General features: G+C 43.6%; 1 protein-coding gene across 6 annotated transcripts in view; it reads left to right on the top strand.

Annotated features, from left to right (window-relative positions):
- LOC127568808 (collagen alpha-1(XII) chain-like) overlaps nt 1-25757 on the top strand; it is a 275536-nt gene that overhangs the window by 68775 nt on the left and 181004 nt on the right. For 5 of the 6 annotated variants that reach the window (XM_052012992.1, XM_052012989.1, XM_052012990.1 and 2 more), the window contains exons 13-16: nt 11271-11540; nt 13589-13855; nt 16166-16358; nt 22608-22732. The exons of the other annotated variant lie outside the window; for it this stretch is intronic. In XM_052012992.1, the coding sequence (XP_051868952.1) occupies nt 11271-11540; nt 13589-13855; nt 16166-16358; nt 22608-22732 (855 nt within the window). The remainder of the gene's footprint in view (nt 1-11270; nt 11541-13588; nt 13856-16165; nt 16359-22607; nt 22733-25757) is intronic. 6 annotated transcript variants of the gene reach the window in all.

Genomic DNA, 25757 nt, shown 5'->3' with positions numbered 1-25757 from the left:
TACCTGCTTTCACCTTACCTATTCCCCTCATGATCTTTATACCTTTATCAGGTCACACCTCAATTTTCTACCTTCCAGGGAATAGTGTCTGAAACTTGTTTGGCATCTCGTGTAAAGGAGGGGTATGCTGATGTTCTTGCAAAGATTTTAACAGGAACAAAGGAGATTTGGATGACAGTGAAGTGTGTCCATGATAGAACAATCAGACCTTGACTCTGGGGTAGAATGGGTTTTGATGGGCTGGATGGTCTTCTGAGTTCTACATGGGCTTCTTTATGTGCATGTAAGACCAGGTTTGGGAGAAGATGGTTTGAAGGATATGAGCCAATTGTTGGCGAATGGGTCTAGCTCAGGTGGACATCTTAGTCAGCACGGACGAGTTGGGCCAAAGGGCCCCTTTTCCATGCTGTATGACTCTATGACTCCATGATCCAATCATTGTTGTAAACAGCACAGATGGCTGAGGATTACCTCAGGAATCGAGAGCATACAAGGTTTTATATGATGGATAAATGTTTTCCCAGCTGGGATGTGGGAGGGAAGGGAAAGGCTGGAGCATTTGCTGCCCTGTTACAGAAACTGTCTTTGGGATGTCCAGGAGTCAGCAGTAGAGAGTACCGGCGTTGCCTCATGTTCCATTTTAAGATGATGAAGTTTGTTACCATATCTCTCTGACCTTCTGTCTGTCTCCCTCGGTCCCCCCTTCTGCCCGCACATCTTTTAAATTTAATTTTGGGGTGTGGGCATCACTGGCAAGGACAACATTTATTGCCCATTCCCAGGTGCTCTTGAGAAGGTGGGGATGAGCTGCTTTCTTAAACCGCAGCAGTCCTTCTGGCCAAGGTACTCCTTACAGTGCTGTTGTGGAAGGAGGTCCAGCGTTTCGTCCCAGTGACGGCGAAGGACCAGCGATATATTTCCGAGTCTCTCTGGAGCAACAGCAGATGAGAGGCGACTTGAAAGAGGTGCACAAGGTTATGAGAGGCGTAGACAGAGCGAACAGCCAGCACCTTTTCCCCAGAGTGGCAATGGCCAATCACAGAGGACATCCGTGGAGGAAAGTTTAGGGGAGATGTCAGAGGTAGGTTTTTTACGCAGAGAGTGGTAGGTGACTGGAACGCATTGCCGGGGGTGGTGATAGAGGCTGACACAAAAGGGCCCTTTAAAAGACTTAGATAGGCACATGGATGTAAGAAGAATGGAGGGTTATTTTGTGTAGGAGGGAAGGATTAGATTGATCATGGAGTAGGTTTATATAGGTCGGCACAACATCGTGGGCTGAAGGGCCCATACTGGGCAGTGCTGTTCTATGATCTAAACCAGGATGGTGTGTGACCTGCAGGGGAATATGCAGGTGGTGGCGTTCCTCTGTGCCTGCTGTCCATCCTGGTGGTCAATGTCATGGGGTTGGGACGTGCTGTCAGAGTAACCCAAAGGTAACTGTAGTACAGTAAATGGACCAATCTAGTTCAACCGATTCACCAGAAGGACACTGGTGCTTAGAGGTCTAAGTTACATGGAGACAAACCAAGCTTCTATTTCTTGAGTTTAGGGGACTGAGGGGGGAATCAGTGTGCAAGCAGTCGAGACCCCAGATGGGATTGCCTTTCTTAGAGCAACAAATGACAGAGGAAGCTTCAAGGTTACTGACAGGTTTATTCAATTAAGGAAAAATTGTTTCCAAGAGTAGAAAATTCAAAGGTAACTGGTTGAAAACCCAGAAGGTAGAAGAAGTGACTTTGTTTTCATTCAGCAAGTTGTTATGCTCTGAAGTATATTGACTGAACTCAGAGGCAGACGAACTTCCAAATAAGTCGCACTTGACACCATTTTAGTGAGCTAATTGTGTCGTTGTTTAAATAATACAATTTGGTGGTGCGTGTGATTGAAGAGGAGGGAAAGAAGATTCTATATGATTTCTTTAACATATTGACACCACGGTTACTCTCCACTGCTAACGTGGCACATGGCAATTCCAGTTTCTGCTGGAGATGGAATCCAGGCTCGAAGAGACTGTGACCAAAATAATAAGCACAAATGTTATCTTTCATGAAAACTGGGCATGTGAAGCTGTGTGCTTTGTGCATTTTCCACTTATCTGAAGGGTATATAAATCTCCTGGATACAATAAATATCTCTGGTCTTGTCACAACAGTATGGAGTGCACAGTTACTTTGTACTCTTGTGCCAAGATTCATCAGTTGAAAGCGAGCTCTGGGAAATCATGACAGCTTTGCAGTGAAGTCGATCAGAGCCTGAGTGGAAACTGCCTGGGGGAAACACTTGATGCTTAATGAGCTCAGCAGACAAAAACACTGAAGTTCTGTGAGAGTGGAGACTGACCTTCTTACCAACTGGATTCTCTGGTTATTTGTCTTATTGTTCTTTGGGAGTGATGGGTGTTGGGTGGGAGGCAGCTGATGCAGCTTTGAGGATTAACATATTGGAATGGGACACAAATTCAAAATTTGCCTGCTCCACTAGGTCGAAGATATTGTTTTGAAGGTTTTGGCTGCTGTTCTGTTTGCTCACAATCCTGAGCTCATTTCCTCTTGGCCCCCCCCCCCCCCCCACTGTACCACCTACCCACAGCTGCCATTCCCGTCCCTCCGATGGACAGATGCACAGCTAAGTATTTCCAAATTCCTTTCTCCTTTGTTCCTCCCAGAAACAACAAGGATGTTGGTGATGACTTGCATCAGAAAAACCCACCGTCCCTGTGGATAGAATGTACTCACTCGCACATGGGTGAGCGCTAAGGTCAAGACTCCACAAGTAGCATATTCAGCTTTGCCTCCCCCTCTCCACCCACCCCTCCAACCTGTTCCTGTTTCTCTCATCTTCTGCTGGCAGATGTTGGCCCCAGGGAGGCAGCTAATGGGACTTCCTCCCATCTTGCAATCCATGTAGCAGAGCATAAAATTGGAGGGGGATTAAGTTTGACCTCACACTTCATCCTCCCCCACCATCCTTCCACCTCCCCTGAATATTGACAATGGCGTAATGAATTAAAATCTCAGTCAGAATCAATAGAGGGAGCATCACTGATGGACCAGACCCCGTACTCAGTTGATATCCCCTCCAGTTAGCTCTGATCCTGAATTCCTGGGACCTGTTTGACCAATTCTGTCCAATCATAGCCCCGGAGCAACACACAAAAAGCTGGAGGAACTCAACGGATCAGGCAGCATCTGTGGAGGGAAATGGACAGTCAACGTTTCGGGTCGAGACCTTTTCTGTAGTCCTGATGAAGGGTCTCGACCCAAATCGTCAACTGTGCATTTCCTGCCTGACCTGCTGAATTCCTCCAGCTTTTTGTGTGTTGCTCCAGATTCCAAAGTCTGCAAAACCTCTTGTGTCTCCAGTTATAGCCCTGAATATCCTTACAGCACAGACCGGGATCAGTTGAAGTTACATTGGTCAGGAATTAAAAGTGTTGGACCTTCCTGATGTTTGTAGCTTACTCCAATATCAAAAATTGCATTCCAAATCATAACAATTCATTGTATAAAAACAATTTCTCCTGCCCCCTTTAGTTTTGTTGCCAGTTATACTAAAACTATCTCCCGTGGTAACTTATCAAGGAATAAAATTTCTCCTTTTTTAACCTGTCAAAACCATACATCATTTTGAGCATCTCTGAGAACAATTCCAGTTTGGATTAATCACAGGTAGATCTCTCCCAATCTCCTGACCAAGGGGATACAAGCCAAACTTCACTTCTGCCCATATAAATGAAGATGCTTATCCTTGGAACCCGCAGTCTCTCCAAGGCCTTGACATCCTTCCAGCTGAGGCCTAGCAAGTGATTTATGAGGTTTAGAATATCAACTGTAAAAATTTATTCGCTGAAGTACGGGGGAGTATTTTTATTCAATAAACTATAGTTTCCATCTCATTAACTGAGGGCCTAAAAATTCTAATGCACTTGTATTATATAGGTGACCGGTAGAATCTATGGAGGGAATCAAGGGGAATGTGGGAAGAATAAATAAAGGGACTAGACTAGAATTAGTGTAGATAGAACACAGAACACTACAGCACAGTACAGGCCCTTTGGCCCACGATGTTGTGCCAAAATTTTCTCCTGCTCTTAGATCTATCGAACCCTTACCTCCCACATGGCCCTCCATTTTTTCTATCATTCATGTGTCGATCTAGGAGTCTCTTAAATGTCCCGAATGTAACTGCCTCCACCACCTCTGTCGGCAGTGCGTTCCACGCACCCACCACTCTCTGTGTAAAAAAAAAAGCTTACCTCTGACATCCCCCAATACCTTCCTCCAATCACCTTAAAATTATATCCCCTCATGTGAGCCATTGTCGCCCTGGGAAAAGTCTCTGACTGTCCACTCAATCTATGCCTCTTATCACCTTGTACACCTCTATCAAGTTACCTCTCATCCTCCTTTGCTCCAAAGAGAAAAACCCTAGCTCACTCAACCTTTCCTCATAAGACATAAGTGTACAGTATGTGATGGTCAGTACGAGCTAGGTGGACCAAAGGGCCTGTTTCTATGCTGTCTGACTCCGTGACTGTAACTGGTTGCTATTTGGTTTCACTCGAGGTTAAGTCAACTTTCAATCACTGACAAAAAACAGCCTTACGGGATTGAATTTCTGGGCTACCGAGATTTTATCAGTAACTGAAGTATGACTTGGCTTCCTCTTTTGTCAAATAAATCAAAAATCAGTCAGTAGCCCATTTTTCAGAACATTCCTGGAGCATTATTTAAAAAAAACTTACCTTTCATCTTGGCTCAGGCATAAGATTGGCACGGACAAAAATGTCTTTTAAAATTAATATGGATTTGTGCAGGATCAAAATTGATATAAAGCATTGCACAGAAGCGCACTGCTTATCAGCTTCAGCCAGAATAAAAGTGACACTGCTGGCGTTTAATAACACAGTGAAAGCTCTTCCATAATTACAGGGAGGCTGCTGTGTGGTAGCAGTCCTATCGCACGGAAACAGGGCCGACCACACGGAAACAAGGCCGACCACACGGAAGCAGGCCCTTCAGCCCACTGAGGCAACTCTTTACACTGATCCTCACTATTCCCATAATTTTTATCTCCCCACATTCCCATCAACAATGTTTGAGAAGTGTCTGGACAGATACTTGAATAGGAATAGTGTAGAGGGATACATGGCATGCTGATAAAGTTTTAACGCTTATATTATGATGGGTTCCCTGGGCTTCCAAAACCTACTGTTTAAAGTGAACATCATGGCGCTTAAGGAGCTGGTTCAGATTTAGAGTGAAACTGCATAAAGTGGGTGATGCAGTGGAGTACAGCTGCTGTCTCACACCTCCAGTCAGTGTGGAGTTTGCACGTTAGAGCACAGCACAGGAACAGGCCCTTCAGCCCACCATGTCTGTGCTGACCATGATGCCAATCCAAACTAATCCCACCTGCCTGCACATGGTCTATATTCCTCCCTTCCCTGCCTGTTCATGTGTCTGTCTAAATGCTTCTTAAACATTGCTATTGTACCTGCTTCCACCACCTCCCCTGGCAGCATGGTTTACACCTACACTCACTGTGTAAACAAAAAACTTGCCCCGCACATTCCCTTTAAACTTTTCCCCTCTCATCTTAAAACTATGCCGTCTGGTATTTGACATGTCCACCCAGGGAAAAAGACTCTGTCTACCCCACCTATACCTCTCATAATTTTATATACATTCTTGCTGTGACTGCGTGGGCTTCCTCCAGTTGCTCTGGTTACCTCCCCCAGAGACATGCAGGAATGTAGTGTCACAAACCAGCAACAAAAGAAACACACTGAGCATGATTCAGTGTTAAAAACTATTTTATTAATCACTACTTATGATAATACGTAAAATAAAAGTAAAAATGTTAGTATGTTAGAATTCAAAAATGTTAAACCTCGAACATTAACCCCAAAACTAAACTCTCCGTGTGTGTGTGTGTGGGTGGCAAAGTCCAAAACTCCCAGTTCCGGAATGGTTCTTAAAGTTCAGTTCCGCAAGCCATAAGGTGAAACATGAGCAAGGGCTTCTTCAACAACCACCGTTGTCTGAAGATAAGATGTAGATGTAGAAAAACATAGAGAGAGTACATACGAAATCCAAATGTTCCACGATGGAACCCAAACGACACTTCAGTGTTTACTCGGTAGTGACTTCCTCACCCCGAAAAGCATCCGAACCGTGGTCGTCCACACACAAATACCTGTTTCCTTCTACAGGTCAGCAACAAAGTGAACTCCACCGGATTACTTCCAACTTCCATACATGGATTTCAGTGGCAAACACAGTTATTATTTCTCATCCATCGATAGAGAAAACAAGCAGGCTGGTGTCTCTCTCCCTTCTCTCTCTCTCCTTCTTCTTCTTCTGACTTCTTCAACAACGTCATTACGTCCTTTATCTTCTATTGACGTAAGCACGCCCCACACACACATACACACACACACTCTCTATCTTAAAGGGACTTTCACTGAGTCCGTAACAGTAGGTTAATTGGCCGCTCTCAATTGCCCATGTGTGGGTTCGGGATAGAATCTGGGGGGGGAGTTGATGGGAAAGTGGGAAGAAATAGAATTAAATTAGAATTGATTTATTATTGTCACTTGTACCGAGGTACAGTGGATAAACTTGTCTTGCATACTGATCGTACAGGTCAATTCATTACACAGTGCATTGAGGTAGTACAGGGTAAAACAATAGAGAATGCAGAATAAAGTGTTACAGTTACGGAGAAAGTGCAGTGCAGGCAGACGATGTTGCAAGGCCATGACGAGGCAGATTGTAAGGTTAAGAGTCCATCTTATTCTACTAAGGAACCATTCAATAGACTTTTAACAGCGGGATAGAAGCTATCCTTGAGCCTGGTGGTAAGTGCTTTCAGACTTTCGATGGGAGAGGGGAGAAGAGAGAATGTCTGGGGTGGGTGGGGTCTTTGATTATAAGAATAAAATGGGATTTGGGTGAATGGGTGTGTATTGATCGGCATGGATTCGGTGGGCTTCAGAGCTTATCTCCATGCTATATGTCTCTAAGTGAGAAGCATTAGATTCAATTTCATTCGTGCTTGAGCAGCTGTGCTTTTGAGTAATGGGGCAATGTAAAGTTGGATGGATACCCTTTAGTGTTGAATGGTTCTGCCAGAAAGACAATATCTAAAAGCCCTCCCTGAAGTTTAAACAGGTTGTGCAGACTCTACCGTAGAATGGACTGTTTATGAAACCCTCAGCACTACTGGAGAGCAAAGCCCTTTCTTGTTCCATATTCCAAACATGATTCAACTGCTACTTTGAGGGAACTAATTTGCCTAAGTTCTTACACAATAAAAGCATAAAAAAGATTCTTCTTGGCCAAATAATCGTATGTCAAAACATTACGCAATCCACAGAGCCAATTTTCATCAAAATAATTTCCGCTTCGATTGCTCCTTCAGGCATTGCATTCCAGGTCATTGCAGCTCGATGAGTAAAGAGGACGTATTATCTCCTCTCCTGTTCCTTCTGCCCGTCACATCTGTGTGTCCTCTGGTTACTGGCTTTCTGTTCACGGAAATAGTTTCTTCTTATTTCATCTACCAAACTCTCATGAATCTGAAGATTAGTAACTTTAAAAGCACTATTTACTTTTGGGATTTGCGTGCTGATGGGAAGGCTGATGACCTTATTGGTTGCCTGCTTTACACCAATGCTATTTAGTTTCCACTTTCCTGAATGATCCTATGACCTTGGGAAGTATGGTCTAACAGCAGGTAATGCTGCTGCCTCACAGTTCCAGCGACCCAGGTTCTATCCCAACTTCTGCTGGTATTGGTTTATTATTGTCACTTGTACCGAGGTACAGTGAAAAGCTTGTCTTGCATACCGATCGTACAGGTCAATTCATTACACAGTGCAGTTACATTGGGTTAGTGCAGAGTGCATTGAAGTAGTACAGGTAAAAACAGTAACAGTACAGAGTAAAGTGTCACAGCTACAGAGAAGGTGCAGTTTATTGTGCAAGAACTAAGCAAGTGCTGCTGTGTGTGTGTGCGTGTATGCGTGTGTGCGCATGTGCGTGTGTGTGTGCATGTGTGTGTGGAGTTTCCACATTCTCCCTGTGACCATGTGGCTCTTCCCCTGGGTGCTCTGGTTTCTTCCCACATCCTAAAGTTGTATGGGCTAATTGACTACTATAAGTTACCCCTGTAGGTGGATGGTGGGGGAGGTTGTACATTTGGGAACTGTTGGCAAACTGCTGGACTAAGATGGTAGTTGGTACACAGTAGCTATGGTGCACTGGTGGTGATGTGAGTGGCAGTGGTTAAAATGGTGGACAGATTACCAGTCAGGGTGGCTGCTTTGTGCTGGCTGGTGTTGGGATTCTTGAGGAGATGGGATTGAACACTGTAGGATTCCAAGCTGCTTATCAGTGAGCAGGTTATTAAAAGTATTACTGGTATTTTGAACGCACTATTGACAATCCTTGTCATCACTCTACTGATGACTGAGAATGGACTGATGAGGTGGATATTGGCAGGATTGATTTTGAACTGCAGCTTATGCACATACCTGGGCAGCTTTCTACATGGGTGGGTATATGCCAGTGTTATAGTTATACTGAAACCATCGGAAGGTGCAACAAGTTCTATAGAGCTCAGGTCTTCAGTACCACGGGCGGAATCTTGTCAGGGCCCAGAACCTTTTCTGTATCCAGCACACTCTGTTCCTTTGATTCCGTCAGGAGTGAATCAGAGTGGGTGATGAGTTGCTTTTCTGCTGGTAGATATCTCAGTGGAAAGTCAATAGAAATCATTTACTCGCCATTTCGGGCTGAAGCTAGTGAAGTAGTGGACTCAACCTAATATATCACGGGCACATCCCTCCCCACCATCGGTAGTATCTACAGGAGGCGCTGCCTCAAGAAGGCAACATCCATCATCAAAGATCCCCACCATCTGGGCCGTGCCATCTTCTCACAGCTCCCATCGGGCAGGAGGTACAGAAGCCTGAAGTCCCACACAACAGCTACTTCCCTTCAACCATTCGGTTCTTGAACCAGCCTGCAGAACCCTAATCACTACCGTTTAGCAACACTGTGACCACTTTGATCACTTTGCATTAAAATAGACTTTTTTTTTGTGTTCTTTCTTGTAAAAATTGTTTAATTTATGTTTATATTGTGAATGCTGCTTATATGATGCTATGTGCCTGTGATGTTGCTGTAAGTTTTTGTAAGAACTTGACTGACTTTGAGATATTTGCTAACGCCTCAACCTTGACTTTTCCTCTCATGTAATGGGTATGGAAATGTCTGCAGTTCATTCTGCTGTTCCTCAACTGCTTAACTGATGTGTTTCAGAAAAGATCCGGTTGGAAATATCAACAGTTTACGTTGCGATGATAATGGAGACTTGGAATGCATGCATTTGTTCAACTGTAAAGGGAAATGAAATGGATTATTGAGTGGCGTAGGGGGCATGAGCTGATGTTATACATTATTCTGCATGTCCACCAATTACAGGGTTAACTAATTATAGAGTTAACTTGAACTTTGTATTTGTGAGGAGACTCCAGGGGAAGGAAAATAGCAATAAAACAAATGAGGAATAAAATAGAAGCATTTATTTTCATCTGGTAAAGTGTAAACTGATGAATGCAACAGCAATTTTTCGAAACACCATCACCTGTAGGTTGGAGCCATTACACATATTATTTTAGGTGCAAATTGTACATAAAAGCTTTTCCCTGGGTTAGATCAGGTTAGTGATCATTTCTGGATCAATTATCTCCCATTGGGAACCTGCAAAGGTGGGATCAGTGACCTATTATTATTGGGCACAAATCAGGACATAGAATTTGGAACAATACAGCACAGGAACAGGCCCTTCGGCCCACAATGCATCGTGCAATCCAACTAATCTCAACTGCCTGCACATGGTCTATATCCCTCCATTCCCTGCCTGTCTAAATATCTCTTAAACGTTGCTATTGTATCTGCTTTCACCATAGAACATGGAACAGAGAACATAAAATATTACAATGTTGTGTAACATTACAATGCCCACAATGTTGTGTCGACATTTTATCCTGCTCTAAGATCTATCTAACCCTTCCCTCCCACATAGCCCCCTATTTCTCTATTATTCATGAGTCTATCTGAGAGTATCTTAAATGTCCCTAATGTGTCTGCCCCCACAACCTCTGCCAGCAGTGCGTTCCACACACCCACCACTCTCTGTGTAAAAAAAAACTTACCCTTGACATCCCCCTTATACCTTCCTCCAATCACCTTAAAATGATGTCCCCTCCTGTTAGCCATTGTCACCCTGGGAAAAAGTCTCTGACTGTCCACTCGATCTATGCCTCTTATCATCTTGTACAGATCTTGTACACCATCTCCCCTGGCAGCCCATCCCAAGCACCTACCACTGTGTAAAAATAAACTTGCCTCATAAATCTCCTTTAAACTTTCTCCCTCTCAGCTTTTCTCATCAGCAAAAAGGACGAGGATTAAAGAGTCCCCAGTGTGACATCGATGGTTCACCCACCGCTCAATTCCTTTTCCATTGCTCAGTTTGTAAAGAGAAGTCTTACTGTGCGTTCCCTCAGTGGCTGCAGCCTCTGTATTGTGGACTTCTGTGTGAGATGCGGTGAGATAGATCGACCTGTATCTTCCAGTGTCACGGTGTTGCCCATTGAATGGGACTCCGGTATTGGATTGTTGAGGAGTGCTCACACATGCCTGTAGATAGCTGCTAACTCTCACCCCTTCCCTGCATCTCACCTTACCTCCACTGCTACTACTCTGTGCCCTCCCTGGAAAGAGATCCTTTTAGATCAGACCACCTTCTCCTGGTCATCATGGCAATAACATGTCAGTAGCGATCTCTGTGCACTCTGGTCCAGTCTTAGCAGACAAATTGGTGCAGAATGCCACTGCACTGCTTTTCACACCCTCCAACAATGAAAGGGGCATCACCTCAGGGAGCCACGTGAGTGGCAACTGTGCTGTTTGTTTGCGTGTTTTTTCTTTCGAGCTTACACCACTGAATGTAGCAACCATGAATGTTAAGGTTTTGTTTTTTCACTGTTTCTTCCTTTGTATATATTTTATTATGAATAATTTTTGAAAATAAAAAAATTCTGCCCAATTTCACAATTTTTTGGGATTGTTAGCAGTATTCGCTGTTTATTTATCAAACCAAAAGAGGGTTAAATTTAGCTTCTAGGCATAAGATCCCAATGGAAGATGGACGAACCGAAAGCTGACTTTGCACCATTCTTTCTCTTGCCCCAGAACATGGTTCACCTCGTAACCTGGTGACAAGAAACATCACGCCTACCACGATCGAAGCTTCATGGTCCCCAGCTCCGGGCAACGTGCAGAGCTACCGCATCACCTGGAAGTCGCTCTTTGGTGACGATAGAGGAGAGAAGTTGGTCCTTGCATCCACTCCATATACAACACTGGACAATCTGCAGCCGGAAACCAGATACCAAATCCTTGTCTATGCTGCGTACAGCGATGGTGAAGGAGACCCGCTTGAAGGAGAGGAGATCACTGAAGGTACTGTAGTCCTGCTAAAAGCAGGAACCCCAGTTTCTATGATACATGTCAGTAGCAATCTCTGCGCACTCTGGTCCAGTCTTAGCAGACAAATTGGTGCAGAAAGGGTCCTAACCAGTTCAGTATCGAAAGGCTGTATCCCGTAATTGTAACACTTTTGAACTTTTGAAACTTTTTTTAGATAAGATTTATTTATTAGTCACATGTACATCGAAACACACAATGAAATACATCCTTTTGCATAGAGTGTTCTGGGGGCAGCCCTCAAGTGTCGCCACACTTCTGGCACCAGCATAGCACACCCACAACTTCCTAACCCGTACGTCTTTGGAATGTGGGAGGAAACCGGAGCACCCAGAGGAAACCCACGCAGACACGGGGAGAACGTACAAACTCCTTACAGATGGAGGCGAGAATTGAACCCGGGTTGCTGTCGCTGTAATAGTGCTACGCTGACTGCTGCACTACCATGCCAAACAAGCACCCAGATTTTGAATTTAAGCAAAAATAAATTCCAATGCCTTTTATTCTCACATCAGTTTCTTTACCATTCCTCCTGCTGAGACTTTTCTGGTTTATTCTTCCAAGAGCACTGGGTGCCGTCCAGTAACTTGCATGTGTTCATGTATAACCCATGGGAAAAACACAAGGCCTGGATGTGCTATCACAAGTCATTGCTAAAACACACATGTGCGTGTGTGTGGTTTCAGGAACAGAATCGCCATGAGGGTCGCCAGTCCAAGATAAAAACAGAGAACGCTGGAAACACTCAGCAGGTCAGGCAGCATCTGTGGAAAGAGGAGCAGACTTAACATGTCAGATTGATGACCCTTCTGATCATTGTCCTGAAACTTCTCTCTCCACAGACACTGCCTGACCTGCTGAGTGTTTCCAGCACTTTATGTTTTTATTTCTGATTTCCAGCATCTGCAGTTTTTGATTTTCAGTGACAGTCTGGGGTTGTTTTTCACTAGTCTAATCCTTGAATTCATTTGACTCCCAATTGGTTAAAATGAGACAATTCAACAGTGACCAGTTAGTGCAAACTAGCTGATCCTAGTGGTTTCTCTGTCCTTAACACATAACTTGCAGAGGAGAGGGGAGTAGAAAAGATTGCATAATCTCATTAATTAATTGCCTGCATGACATCAGTGCCATTTGCTGTTGCTATTAAAGTCAACTGAGATCCAGTTTCCGTTCTCATGAAAGATCCAACTGCACTCTGGGTGCCATAGAAATGTAACAGGTAGTGCTGCTGCCTCATAGCTCCAGAGATCCAGGTTCAATCCTGACTTCCGGTGCTGTCTGTCTGCGTGGAGTTTGCACATTCTCCCTGTGACCGCGTGGGTTTCCCCCGGGTGCTCCGGTTTCCTCCCACATCCCAACGATGTGCGGGTCGGTGGGTTAATTGACTGCTGTAACTTAGTGGTGGGAGAATTACAGAGGAGTTGATTAAGATAAGATTAAGATCTCTTTATTAGTCACACGTACATCGAAACACACAGTGAAACTCAGCTTTTGCGTAGAGTGTTCTGGGGCAGCCCGCAAGTGTCGCCACACTTCCGGCACCAACATAGCATGCCCACAGCTCCTAAACTGTACGTCTTTGGAATGTGGGAGGAATCCGGAGCACCCGGAGGAAACCTACGCAGACACGGGAAGAATGTACAAACTCCTTACAGATAGTGGCCGGAATTGAACCCAGGTTGCTGGTGTTGTAATAGTGTTACACTAACCGCTACACTACTGTGCCTGCCGAATGGGCCTGTTGATGGGAATGCGGGCTCGTATATGTTACAGGGCAACAAATCGAATTGTTCTGAGAGCTGGAATAGATTCGATGGCCCAAATGGCCTATGAGAATACAAGGTAGGAGCAGGGAGCTCTCTCTGGTGCCTAGGCCTATCCCTCAACACTGAGCAAGATTATTTGATCATTTATGATATTCCTGCTCATGTGAATTGCTGCTTTTTCTCTGCTTAACAAAAATACATCAAAATTGTCAAGCACGAAACAGAGAAATATTGTTCTCTTCTGCTGTTGCGCAGCTACCCCAGAGGGCAAGAAACTGAACATAACGGATGAAACACTCAACACGTTCCGAGTGCATTGGAAACCTGCTCCAGGCAAGGTGGTAAGCTACCGACTCACGTACCGGCCCGCGGCTGGAGGTAGATCCATCATCACCAAGGTCCCAAGTCATCTGACCAGCACTGTCCTACGGCGGCTCGACTCCCAGACAACGTACAACATCTCTGTCATTCCCTTGTACAGGAAAGGTGAAGGGAAATTAAGATCGGGGCAAGGAACAACAGGTGAGGTTATGTTACTTGTAAAACTTCTGCTGAGATTTAAATGTTTTTACAGTTTATATTCCTAATCAAGGGGCATTATATTTATTGCACTTTGCTTCATTGAATTTCCATAGAACATTACAGCACAGTACAGGCCCTTCAGCCCACAATGTTGTGCCGATGTTTTATCCTGCTCTAATATCTATCTAACCCTTCCCTCCCACACAACCCTCCATTTCTCTATCATTCATGTGTCTATCTAAGAGTGTCTTCAATGTCCCTAATGTTTCTGCCCCCACAACCTCTGCTGGCAGTGCGTTCCACGCACCCACCACTCTCTGTGTAAAAAAACTTACCCCTGACATCCCCCTTATACCTTCCTCCGATCACCTTAAAATGATGTCCACTCGTGTTAGCCATTGTCGCCCTGGGATAAAGTCTCTGACTGTCCACTCGATCTGTGCCTCTTATCATCTTGTACACCTCTATCAAGTCACCTCTCATCCTCCTCCTCTCCAAAGAGAAAAGCCCCAGCTCGCTCAACCTATCCTCATAAGACATGCTCTCCAATCCAGACAGCATCCTGGTAAATCTCCTCTGCACCCTCTCTAAAGCTTCCACATCCTTCCTATAATGAGGCAATCAGAAATGAACACAATGCTCCAAGTGTGGTCTAACCAGAGTTCTATAGAGCTGCAACATCACCTCGCGGCTCTTGAGCTCAATGTCCCGACTAATGAAGGCCAACACACCATGTGCCTTCTTAACAACCCTATTTACCTGCACAGCAACCTTAAGGGATCTATGGATGTGGACCCTAGGATCCCTCTGTTCCTCCACACTGCTAAGAGTACTACTACTAACCTTGTATCCTGCCTTCAAATCCGATCTCCTGAAGTGTATCACTTCACACTTTTCTGGATTGAACTCCATCTGCCACTTCTCAGCCCAGCTCTGCATTCTATCAATATCCTGTTGTAACCTACAACCTTCTACACTATCCACAACACCACCAACCTTTGTATCATCAGCAAACTTACTAACCCATCCTTCCACATCCTCATGTTATCAACTCAGATCGGGGTGGCATGGTGCACAACAATTAGAGCTGCTGCCTCACAGCACCAGTGACCCCGGCGCTGTCTGTGTGGAGTTGGCACGTTCTCCCTGCGACCATGTGGGTTTCCTCCCACATCCTGATTTTGTACCGGTTATTTGGTTAATTGGCTGCTGTGAATTACCCCTGATATAGGTGGGGGCTAGAGGAATGAGACGGGAGTTTATGGGCAAATGTAAAAAGAGCAGGTTACAGGGAATAAATAGGGGAAGGAGATTGATGAGATTGTTCCGTGAGCCGGTAAAGACTTGATGGTCTGAGTGGCCGCCTTCTGTGCTGTAAGAAAAATATGAGGATACTTGAGCAGGTAGTCTCTGCTGACAGCTCAGCGCAGTTTTGTGGATTGTGGGTTAGATAGTCTTTGGCGAGGTTTAAAGGTTGGCACAACAATGTGGGCCGAAGGGCCTGTATTGTGTTGTACTGTTCTATGTTCTATGATCTATGATGATACCTAATCAGAGGAGCCTGCTTTCAGATGAACCATTAAAATGATATTGCCTCTTCACTCCCAGGTGGATGTAATAGAATCAACAGTACCATTCTGAAGAAAGATGGGAGAGTTCTCCCCATAGCTTGGCCAATCTTTATCTCTGACCACCCATTCATTCTCCCTTCTCCCCTCTCCCATCGGACAGAAGATACAAACGCTGGTTTTCCAGTATTGCCATGGGAACATACTTCAATCACAGTTCAGGATTTGAAGTGCTCTTGGAATTCATAAGTGCAATAGAAATTCAAGTTATTCTTATATAAGAGGATAATGCATTAATGTGCCCTCTAGGTTCTTGGGTTTGCTTTATCTTAACTGAGTTCAAAGATGTGCCACGACCTGCTGAGGATTTGTCTTCATAAATCATCCATTACCATTTCTGACTGACATTGGACTGAAAGCAGGTCACTGTCCACACTGGAGATCTGCCAAGCTGAAGTCTAAACAGTTGTAAATGGCTCAGCCACATACTTTGATCCAGTCATATTAAATCGAAGTGGGTTTCTGCTTGTTTTTCCATTGTTTCCAGATCGTGTGGTTTTTGGATGGAAGGAGAACATCTGTATTGTGTTCCTTCGATGTCACCACCACGTGGGGCCTGTTTAATGTAATTGGTTGGGTGCCGAGTTAGTTTCTCCTTGCTGGACATTTTCGTGTATTTATCTGCATTGACTGATGTTGCTGTGTTGATCTCAGTTGGGATTTTTTTGTTCTTCCCCATCAGCTTCACGATATAAACCTCCCCAAAACTTAAAAACCTCTGATGCAGCGAAAACAAGTTTCAGAGTGACGTGGGAGCCTTCCCCTGGGGAGGTAAAAGGTTATAAAGTCATCTACCATCCAACGGGAAGCGAAGAACAATTGGGAGAACTGGTAGTAGGACCATACGACACTACTGTTGTCCTAGAAGAACTAAGGTAAAACAATAAGCATTGAACTAGATAATATCACCTTTTTCGTCAGAGAATGTGATTGAGTTTGAACAACTCCCATTGATTTATAATTCAAGAGTTCTTCAGATAACCATCCTCTACTGCCCTTTCCATTTTGGAAACTCTTTCATTGATAAACATTAGTAATGACTGATTAAGGTTGATTGATCGTTCTCAATAAGAAGCATTGAATTCCCAACTCCTGAGCGACACATTTGAGAACAAAAGCTCAGATTTATACGCTAAAGAACATCACAAAGAAATTCAAATGTGTCTAATGATGTGTTGCATTCTTCTATGCTTTGTTTCAAGTGAAGCTGAAAGCAATGTGTTATTGTAAACTCCTAATGGTGTTAGGATGAGCTGAGGATGTTTGCACTGTGAATATCACAGATCATCTGATGTTTTTAAAGAGGACGTGAATTTATTTTCGAAGATTGAGGGCTATTGAGGACTGACATGGAGGAGGAGTTGAGACCTGGGGCAGATCAGCTACGATCATGTTAAATGGTAGGGCAGGCGTGAGGGGCCAAGTGGCCTACTCCTGCTCCTGTTACTTTGTGTTCTTGTTGTGGTTTGACTTCTAGTGGGGGTTGTCCTCAGGCCAGAAGGTGGTGCAGAATGACCCGTCAGCCATCAGTAACAAATCCTGTGGGAACGCTAGACTCACAGGTATTGGTCCCTTTAGTATGCAGACAGGGATCCGAACTTTGGGCTTGGCGGAAGATACAATTTTCCTTATTTTGTAGCCCAGTCAAATCTCACTACCCCCCAACTCTCATGTAATCTTTCGTAAAGCAGTTCGGGCCAAGGAATAATGAGACCAAGATGCAGTCATATAATTCAGTCTCTACCTTAAATAGTCTTCTGCAGGTGTCCTCCTGATTATCTGCTGCAAGAGCCACAGAATCCCTGGAAAAACAGCATAAGCACTCTTCTTCCAAGATTTCCTCAGTTTTCTGCTGCAGGGAACAAGTGGGAGAATGCCTAAACATGCTGAATTTATTTTTATATTTTCATTATAAATTCCTGCGCCTAGATTTATAATGTAAACTGCCCATGTAAACATGTCACACTGAAATTACACTCATCTGTTAGTCCTGGGCCTTTGGAACTCAGTTCCAAACATCGATTGTCCAAATGACAAATAAATCATCTGAACTCCCTGATTGGATTCCAACTAACTTACTTCTAGACGTCTATTATTCCATATAAAATATTTGAATTCCTTAGTTTCTTATACATTCCCAGGTATCCATTATTCTACATATAAATCATTTGAACACAATCCGATTCCAGGCTGTAATCTACTCCTGGGAATCCAGTATTCCAGATTTGGCCTACTTGAAATCATGCTTTTGAACGACGTTCTAATATTTCCTCTTTTCTGTGTCCCAGTTTTAATTGAGTAAGTTTTGGAAATTAAACTGAAATGGGACATAAAACAGATCTCCTCCCTCGAATGAGAAATGATGCATTGATTTGCCTTAATGAAAATGATTTATATTTTTGCCCTGGATCCCAACGACTGTTTACTTAAGCAAGTCTTTGAATCCTTGAGCCTCTTGTTTTCCAAATTCTTCCAAAAGTGTGCGATTATTGCATCGAAAACCAGAACTTCTATGATTTGCTCGAGCAGAAACTAGTTGTCATAAAGAAAGGTGGGTCCAGGACTGAGGATTGTGATGGACCAAGCTCGGGTGAGGTTAGGATGGAAAGATTAGGTGGAGCGTGGCTTGGTAGTTTAAGGAGACCAAGCTTGGGTGAGAAGGGAAAACTCCAAGAGTTTTGGCACACCAAGCTTGGGTTACATGGTTCCTGTGCAAGAAGTCATTTTCGTGTGAAGATGCTTTCAGAGTTTGAAAAATAAACATATCCCAGTGAAATTAGAAAGTTTTGGAATAGTTGATATCCTGATGGTAAAACAGCAACAACAGTGATGGACTATAATCAAAGAGAATCATCATCACTGACTTGGAATTGATTAACAGTGATGAAAGGATGATTGCAGGCCAGCTTGGGGTATGCAGAGGCTGGTTTGCATTACTCTCTCTGCAGCTCACATCTTCTTCTCATTATGATCTGGTCGACCCTGTTGCCTCTCTGCCAGACGTTGGTTTTCGGTCCACCTGAGCACGAGGGCCCAGTATCCATGACAGCTGAAATCAACAGCTCACGCATTACTCACTTAACCCAAGTCAGAGCGAAGCTTGAGAATAATCAGCTGATGTAGTTACCCTCTGCTTTATCCTGAAGGAAATCTTTGTTGATTGCTTTATCTGTTTTCCATTAAGCCATGACGTAAATGTTTTTATACATTATATTTTTTTCTTTTTTCGTCTTTTAAATATTATTTAATACCTCAAGTTACTTTAGAATTGGATCACTTCCCTTGGGCGCAATTAAATATCAACATTCCACTTATCTTCTTGGCTATGGTGCTTGTTACTCAAAAATGTGGGGTAGGTAACATCTGAAAAAGATTCAATGCTCAGGAAGGAGTTATTATATTTACACATTTACTTAATGCACTTTTGATTGTCAGTGACCAGATGACCAGACGTTCTAGGCTTTTCTCTTGTTATCTTCTTTGTGAGTGTTGCATCCAGTTCTGGCCGCCCCATTACAGGAAGGATGTGGAGGCTTTGGAGAGGATGCAGAAGAGGTTCACCAGGATGCTGCCTGGATTAGAGGGCATGAGCTATAAGGAGAGGTTGGACAAACTTGGTTGTTTTCTCTGGAGCGGTGGAGGCTGAGGGGAGATCTGATAGAGGTTTATAAAATGATGAGGGGCATAGATAGAATAGGCAGCCGGTATCTTTTTCCCCAGGGTCAAGCGGTCTAATACTGAGGGCATGCATTTAAGGTGAGGGGCGAAAGTTCAAAGGAGATGTGTGGAGCAAGTATTTTACACAGGGAGTGGTGGGTGCCTGGAATGTGCTCCCAGGGGTGGAGGCAGATCCGATAGAGGTGTTTAAGAGGCTCTTAGATAGGCACATGGATATGCAGAGAATGGAGGGATGTGGATGATGTCAAACACCAGAGGACATGCTTTTAAGGTTAGACAGGGGAGGTTGAAAGGAGACGTAAGGGGCAAGTTTTTTACGCAGGGAGTGGTGGGTGCCTGGAATGGGTTACCAGGAATAGTAGTGGAAGCAGGCAGTTTGGTGGAGTTTAAGAGGCTTTTAGATAGACACATGGGAATGGAGGGATATGGACGATCTACAGGAAGAGGACATTTAGTACAACATTGTGGGCTGAATGGCCTAGCCAGTGCTGTACTGTTCTATGTGGAGCAGTTGGATGTGATCCTGAGGCATATATCACTTGCAAGCCGGTTGTTGTGCCCTGTTGCAGTAGCAGAATAGGTTCAGTTATTTTTATCGTTGATCTGAAGACTCGCCACGCGTGCTGTTCCAGCAGATTGTGGTCTGCCACTTTTCTCATTCACCTGCTCCTATTTTACACTGAGGTGAACTCCTAATCCCTTGAGACCAGCGGCTCTCTCCTCTGCCTCAGCTCGTCTTCTTCTGAAACACGTATCCAGAATCCTGTTTCCTCCAGACGCGAGATGCCAAAAGCCTTCTTTAAAACCCGGTCTACCTGTGACGCCACTTTCAGGGAATTATGTATCTGAACTCCCAGATCCCTTTGTTCCTCCGCACTCTCCAGCTTCCAACCTCCAAACTCATGAGGCCATCTGAAATGATGTCATTTGTTTCCTAACTTGCACCAATTCCTATTCACCCACCACTCTTGTGCTGACTCTATAGAACATAGAACAGTACAGCACAGAAAACAGGCCATTTGGCCCTTCTAGTCTTTGCTGAAACTTTATTCCACTAGTCCCATTGACCTGCACCCAGTCCATAACCCTCCAGACCTTTCCCGTCGATGTATCCATCCGATTTATTCTTAAAACTTAAGAGTGAGCCCACATTTACCACGTCAGATGGCAGCTCATTCCACAATTCCACCACTCTCTGAGTGAAGAAGTTCCCCCTAATGTTCCCCCTAAATCTTCCCCCTTTCACCCTAAAGCCATGTACTTATCTCGTCTAATCTAGGTGGAAAGAGCCTACTCGCATTTAGTCTGTCTATACCCCTCATAATTTTGTAAAGCTCTATCAAATCTCCCCTCATTCTTCTACACTCCAAGGAATAAAGCCCTAACCTGTTCAATCTTTCCCTGTAACTCACTCCTGAAGATCCGGCAACATTCTAGTAAATCTCCTCTGCACACTTTCAATCTTACTGATATCCTTCCTATAGTTAGGTGACCAGAACTGCACGCAATACTCCAAATTTGGCCTCACCAATGTCTTATACAACCTCACCATAACATCCCAACTCCTATACTCAGTACTTTGATCTATGAATGCCAGGATACCAAAAGCCTTCTTTACAACCCTGTCTACCTGTGATGCCACTTTCAGGGCATTATGTACCTGAACTCCCAGATCCCTTTGTTCCTCCGCACTCCTCAGTGCCCTACCATTTACTGTGTATGTCCTACCCTGATTTGTCCTTCCAAAATGCAACACCTCACACTTGTCTGCATTAAATTCCATCTGCCATTTTCTAGCCCATTTTTCCAGGTGGTCCAGATCCCTCTGCAAGCTTTGAAAGCCTTCCTCGCTGTCCACCACACCTCCAATCTTAGTGTCATCCGCAAACTTGCTGATCCAATTTACCACATTATCATCTAGATCATTGAAAAAGACAACAAACAACAATGGACCCAGCACAGATCCCTGAGGCACACCACTAGTCACAGGCCTCCAGTTTGAGAAACAATCATTCACTACCACTCTCTGTCTTCTCCCATACAGCGAATTTCGAATCCAGTTTACAACCTCTCCATGGATACCTAGTGTCTGAACCTTCTGAACTAACCTCCCATGTGGGACCTTGTCAAAGGCCTTACTGAAGTCCATGTAGACAACATCCACAGACTTTCCTTCATCTATTTTCTCGGTAACCTCCTTGAAAAACTCTACAAGATTCATTAAACATGATCTACCACGCACAAAGCCATGCTGACTATCCTTAATCAGCCCTTGGCTGTCCAAGTACCTGTATACCCGATCCCTCAGAACACCTTCCAATAATTTACCTACTACTGATGTCAGGCTCACTGGCCTGTAATTACCTGGTTTACTTTTAGATCCTTTTTTAAACAACAGAACAACATGAACTACCCTCCAGTTCTCCGGCACCACACCCGTGGCTAAGGACATTTTAAATATATCTGCCAGGGCCCCTGCGATTTCCACACTGGTCTTTCTCAAGGTCCGAGGAAATATCATGTCAGGCCCAGGGGATTTATCTGCCTTTATTCGCTTTAAGGTAGCAATCACCTCCTCCTCTTTAATCTCTATATGTTCCATGACACTACTGCTCGTTTCCCTTCCTTCCATATCCACTATGCCAGTTTCCTGAGTAAATACTGATGCAAAAAAACTGTTTAAGATCTCCCCCATCTCCTGAGGCTCCACACCTAACCAACCACTCTGATCTTCTAGGGGAACAATTTTGTCCCTTACTGTCATTTTACTCTTAAAATACTTGTAGAAACCCTTAAGGTTTACCTTCGCATTATCTGCCAGAGCAACCTCATGTCTTCTTTTTGCTTTCCTGATTTCCTTCTTTAGTATTTTCTTACATTTTCTATACTCTTCAAGTACCTCATTTGTTCCGAGTTGCCTATACCTGCTTATACACCTCTCTCTTTTTCTTAACCAGATCGCCCCTGCTCCTATGTCATATGTTCTTATGAGAGGTATGACAAGGGCAGGCGGACTGCCCATTAAGGCTCTGCTTGGCCCCAGACCTCCACCCTCCTCCCTCAAAATCTTCCAAAGAGCTCTGGGAAAGATCCACAGGAATGACTTTAGGTCCAGACATACCTGATTGAGAAAAGGGAGAGGTTGCCTATCAGTTATGCTTTTCATCATTTCTTGCTGGAGTCCATCAAGAGGATGCAAGAATCCAGCAAGAGAATGTTTGCCTCTGGTCACCAGCTGGCTATATCATGCCCAGAAGATTTTGTTGCATTGACTTCAGTAGGTGGGGCTGAGAACATCGAGCAGCTGATATTATCACAGTCACTGAGCTAAAGAGAAATGTCTCCCCCATAAACGTTGTTTCACAGTGAAGCAATTTCATCCTATATTTTGAAGCTAAAGAATTATTTCAGCTGATAATGATGTCTGTCTGCTTTTCATTTCCCAGGGCTGGTACCACCTACAAAGTGGCGGTGTCCGGAATGTTTGAAGATGGTGAAAGTTTGCCATTATTGGGGGAGGAACAAACAACAACTGTTGACGCTAGTTCAGAGTTGCCTTTGGGACCTCCAGGTAACCAGCTCATTAACTAATCAGTGATTGAATAGGATGTGTTTCTTCCAGCCAGTGACATATTAGACATTGATGCTTACAGCAACATAGAAGTAACAGCTTAGAGCAACATAGAGGGAAGTGCTTCTAGATGGGAAAGGAGGAACTTATAGTACATAGAAAGAGAATATTCAGTCTTTAAAACCTGTTGTGTATTCATTTAAATTCTGCATTCAGTTAAATTATCTGTATCATAAGATTGCTCGGTAACCTTAATACCTTAAACAAACAGAAAATATCAAATTCTCAAATGAAGCCCAGCCTCAGCAACTTTGATAATCTCCTACTTCAGACTATTCCTGTAAACCGGTTCACTTGTTACTTAGTATTTGTTGATGCCTGCCACAGTGGCATTGGCTCTATTTCATGCTGGTTCAGATTTTGTAGCCAACATTGACGTTAAAGTAAATTAAATTTCCCCAGTTTCTCTCCCGACTCTCTCAAAGGCAGAATGGCGGCCGTATGGAAGACTCCACTTGGTCTGTAGAATCTGTACTGGCTGTTTATATGAGCACTCCAGCTCAGTCCGCTCTCCCCACCCTTTCCCAATGGCCCTGCAAATTCTTTTCTTTCAGATACCTATCCAGATCTCTTTGAACGCTACAATTGAATCTGCCTCCACTACTGCCACTGGCAGTGTATTCCAGACCTTAAACACTTGGCACTTTAAATATTTTTCCTCATGTAATTCTTGGATCAGCTTTCACCAATTGCCCAACCACGTACTTAAATTAAAATCAAAACAGAAAATGCTCAAAATTCTCTGCAGATTAGGGAGAATCTGTGGAAGAGAACACTTCAGGCTGAAGGGCTTTGGATACATCATTAAACCCTACTCTATCCCTGTCACTTAGCCAGTAGGTCATTAAGTACCAAATTGGGATTTAACCCATTAATCTTATTGTCATCCTGATCTTAATCTATAATACCTAAAGGCAGCAAGGTCCTGGTTAAGTGTGGAAATGGGCCCAAAGACATCATCTGATGTAACTCCAGTCTTTATCTAGATCAGTGCAGAGGCTCCCCATGGTAACCCCCTTAAAGTCAACCCTAAGGGACTGCAGGAAGAGGAGCAAGAGACATCATCGAGCCCTCTGCAGGAATTACCAACTCCCTATCTGATGATCCAGAGAGATTAGTATTGGAATCCAGTGCTCTCCTCTCCTCTGGATCGCTAGAGGAATTTAGTCAACAAAGTTAAATATAATAAAAGTGCTGGCCACTTTCTAGAAGTTTCCTTTTTCCATGAAATACTCCCTGGGTCATTGGATAGGGAGGAACAAGTGTTCAAGTGCCATTCCTTATTGTTCCCGGGAGACCAGTGGGAGACATGATTCTCTAGTAGGTGAGCAGATAACAAATGCCGGCTTTAGTCATCTAGCCAAGAGGACATAATGTCAACAGACATTATCTGCAGTTCCTGGTGGCCATCCACATATATTGAATGGTCACCAATGTGACACTTATCAACAGTAGGTGTGTCTTAATTGAGTTTTCTTAGACAAGGATATCAATTATGTTTAGTTCTTTCTTCTTATGAACATTTAACACAGTCATATGAAACTCTTCTGTGCCCTGTTTTAAGACAGGTATGAATCTCTGAAAAAGAGGAACATTTATGAAGGTGTTAATTATGCATTTAAAAATATTTCTATATTGTTGTCATGCAGACAGCTTATGTTAATTTTATTATATGAAAAGTCACATTTAGAAAGAGACCTCATGGTTCTAAAATAGTTTTGGTGCAGTTGCAAAATTGTGCCGGGACTGGCATCATAAAATTAACTATAAAATCATTTTGACATAGAGTCATACAGCAGAGAAACAGGTTATTTGCCACACTACATCCATGCCAACCAGTGGGCTCTTGTTTGCAATGAACATTTTAAACCATAAAATACAGCTGCATATAAAGAACATTTCAAACCATAATATCAAGTTATATTTCATCCAGAAAGTAGCTAGGATATTGAAACATAGAGAAGTAGGAGCAGAAGTAGGGTATTTGACCGTTAATACAAATTGGTAAATTGGTTTATTATTGTCGCTTGTACCGAGGTACAGTGGAAAAACTTGTCTTGCGTACCAATCGTACAGATCAATTCATTACATCAGTGCATCGAGGTAGTACTGGGGAAAACAATAACAGAATGCAGAATAAGGTGTTACAGTTACAGAGAAAGTGCAGTGCAGGCAGACAGTAAGGTGCAAGGTCATAATGAGGTAGATTGTGAGGTCAAGAGTCCATCTTATCATACTAGGGAACGTTCAATAGTCTTACAACACATGGCTGATCCTCCGTCTCAATGCCATATTCCCCTTCCCTCCCCCAATAACCCCTTGACTACATCTTTCTGTTTTTTCCCATGTTACATGCATCTGCCACATTTTTCAACTCATTCAACTTATCTACCTTGCCTTAAAGCCTCTTTGCCTCCTCCTCACAACTCACAGTGTGACTTAGTTTCATCTCATCGGCAAACTTGGAAATATTACATTTGGTTCCTTCATCCAAATCATTGGTCTATGTTGTAAATAACTGGAACCCAAGCACTGACCCCCCGCGGCACCCCACTGCTCACTGCCTGCCACCTTGAAAAAGGCCTGTATATTCCTACTCTCTGCTTCCTGTCTGTCAACCAATTTTTAACCCATACCGGAATATTACTCCTCATCCCATATGCTTTAGTTATACAGAATAATGTCCAATGTGGAATGATATCAAAGACCTTTCTGAAAATCCAAATCTACCACATTCACTGGTTCTACTAACTAATTCCCCTAGAAAACTCTGGTTGTTTTCTCAAACACTTTTTCCTTTTTGTAAATCCATGTTGGCTTTGTTTAATCCCATTGATATTTTCCACCACCTCACCCAGAGTATACATCAAACCTTCCCTTGGTTTGTTCTGTAACTTTCATAAGTCATGGGATCGAGTTTAAGAGCCGCGAAGTAATGATGCAGCTTTACAAAACTCTGGTTAGG

The sequence above is a fragment of the Pristis pectinata genome, chromosome 3 (genome assembly GCF_009764475.1).
Source record: "Pristis pectinata isolate sPriPec2 chromosome 3, sPriPec2.1.pri, whole genome shotgun sequence".
Classification (NCBI taxonomy): Eukaryota; Metazoa; Chordata; class Chondrichthyes; order Rhinopristiformes; family Pristidae; genus Pristis; species Pristis pectinata.
The sequence above is the reverse complement of the archived record's forward strand: the minus strand, read 5'-3'. Positions and strand labels throughout refer to the sequence as shown.